Source organism: Babylonia areolata, chromosome 25 (genome assembly GCF_041734735.1).
Source record: "Babylonia areolata isolate BAREFJ2019XMU chromosome 25, ASM4173473v1, whole genome shotgun sequence".
NCBI lineage: Eukaryota > Metazoa > Mollusca > Gastropoda > Neogastropoda > Buccinidae > Babylonia > Babylonia areolata.
This window is the reverse complement of record NC_134900.1, coordinates 22652681-22655180: the sequence shown is the minus strand read 5'-3', so window position 1 is coordinate 22655180 and position 2500 is coordinate 22652681. Positions and strand designations below refer to the sequence as shown.

At 38.0% G+C, this 2500-nt stretch overlaps 1 protein-coding gene across 10 annotated transcripts in view; it reads right to left on the bottom strand.

The window, feature by feature from the left end:
* Positions 1-2500, bottom strand: part of LOC143299687 (B-cell lymphoma 3 protein homolog) — a 43041-nt gene that overhangs the window by 6824 nt on the left and 33717 nt on the right. For 5 of the 10 annotated variants that reach the window (XM_076613038.1, XM_076613035.1, XM_076613034.1 and 2 more), the window contains one exon: positions 518-568. The exons of 2 other annotated variants lie outside the window; for them this stretch is intronic. In XM_076613038.1, the coding sequence (XP_076469153.1) occupies positions 518-568 (51 nt within the window). The remainder of the gene's footprint in view (positions 1-517; positions 569-2500) is intronic. 3 more of the 10 variants (XM_076613041.1, XM_076613037.1, XM_076613043.1) reach the window with 1 other exon arrangement.

The following is a 2500-nucleotide window of genomic DNA, read 5'->3' as shown; positions in this document are numbered from 1 at the left end:
GTGTATGTGTGTGAGTGCGCGTTTGTGTATGTGTGTATGTATGTGTACGGCCGTGTACGGCCGTGTGTGTGTGTGTGTGTGTGTGTGTGTGTGTGCGTGCGTATGTGTATGTGTGTGTGTACGTGCGTGCGTGTATGCGTGTGAGTGCGTGTTTGTGTACTAATGTGCCGTGTGTGTACGTGCGTGCGTATATGTGTGTGAGTGCGTGTTTGTGTATGTGTGTGTACATCCGTGTGTGTGTGTGTGTGTGTGTGTGTGTGTGTGTGTGTGTGTGTGTGAGCGTTGTTATCACTTTCGCCAGGTAATAAACAGGGAAACGACAAAACATCAAACACACACATACAAACAACAAAACAAAAACTGCAAGGAGAGACCCGAGAAAACTGAAACGAAGTGAATATATGACAAGCACTGATGCAAAAACGCAATCAAAGTATAATATATTACAAAACAGAAAAACAAAATGGCGGTAAAAAAAAAGGGGGTAAGTTTTGTTGAAAATGTTCCCAGCATGCACCTCGTTACTCACTTCCGCCGGAACCTGGGGATCAGCTTCCGGTTCAACTTCCTAAAAACGAAGCGTGAAAAGTGGGGACAATATTATGTCATAGCCAGAATGCTAAAGTATCCCAGTAATGGTGGTAGCCCGCTGTATAACATAGTTTGAGTCTACAGCAAGGATAATTATATACATTAAGACTGTCATTATACGACCAGGTGGTTCATCAGTGTGATATATTTAATCTGTACATCTTATACATTTGAAAACTGATACCGTTCTGACTTAATACTGGCAAAGGTGTCTACTATAACGTATGCTAAACTGAAAATCATTTACTTAATCAGTCAAACTTTCACCATCAATTAAGTGTTTGAATTTTGCAATGCAAAAAATATTACTGAAAAAAATCTAATGCAATATTTTGGGGGGTTTAAGTGACGTTCAAGAACTACTATGAGCATAAAACATATTGTTATAAAAGATTATTACCATCAACAATTTTCTCTCTTTCTCTGTTTCTGTCTGTCTGTCGACGTGTCTGTCTGTCTGTCAATATATATATATATATATATATATATATATACAGTTCTTTCTTTCTCTCTCTCCCTCTCTCTCTCTCTGTAAACACTGTACCATCCATGAAGACAAACCCACGTACACACACGCATACACATACACATGCACACACTTACATGCCTATGCAAGCAAGCAAGCGCGCAAGCAAGCGCACACACACATGCACACACACACACACACACACACACACACACACACACACACACACACACACACACACGTACGCATACCACTGACATAAGTAACCCGAACGTTACCAGAAACGCATTCTATAAAATAATGACAAGTATTTAGAAACGAAATACTAAAAATCAAACCTAAAACAAAAGAAACAAAGATGCATCTTAAGAAACCATCTAGAAATGATAACGTGTACATAAGATCACACTGACTATGACTTGAGTGTCCATACTTTTGCATATGAATTATTCTTTTGCACATGAATTATTCTTTCATATTCTGATCCGGACAACTTTTGCATTCGAAAATATGACTCTATCAATCGTATATGTCATTAGTTCATTGGAAGAATATAGTTTTGAATTATCTGTACGTAAAAAAGTTATGTGTAGTGAGTGAGTGAGTGAGTGAGTGTGTGTGTGTGTGTGTGTGTGTGTGTGTGTGTGTGTGTGTGTGTGTGTGTGTGTGTGTGTGTGTGAGAGAGAGAGAGAGAGAGAGAGAAAGAGAGAGAGAGTGTGTGTGTGTTATTATGAAACAGGACCACATTATGACTTGGAAACTTTCCTCTGATTATAAAGTAAACCACAGTCGACATAATTATACGCAGAAGCACCCATACACATGCTGAGGTTTATGTATGTGTATATGATACACGTTTCCGCAACGCCACAATCATAATAACATCATCTATGTTAAGATCTTCGTCATCATCATTTTCATCAGCAGCAGCAGCAGCAGCAATATCATAAATCATCATAAGCATTATCATCGTCTTCGTCGTCATCATCATAATTACCATCACAGTCTCCATAAACAGCAATACAATATACACACCAAAACAACGGTGGCGGAGCTTTTGTGTTAATGGCTTAAAACACAACCAAAAGAACAAAGCCGGTTCGAATGTGTTTCCATAAACACAACAACCACAACATAGTCATGTGTTCATAAAACAATCACATTACCATGTGCAACTCATAATCGAAAACAGAAAATAAAAACAAAACCATGTTAGAATGTGATTCCATTCCTCCAAACAATAACCGCATTATCATTATGTGCTCATTATGAGTTCATTTAGAAAGCATCTCACTCTGAAACGGGTGGATGGGTGATGTCATGTGAGTGCACGCCAATAATCACGTGATGAACACCATTTAGTTTGAAATAACAGTTGCAACTATTATATATATATTATATATATATATATTATATATACCCAAAAAAGACAAAACCAGAAAC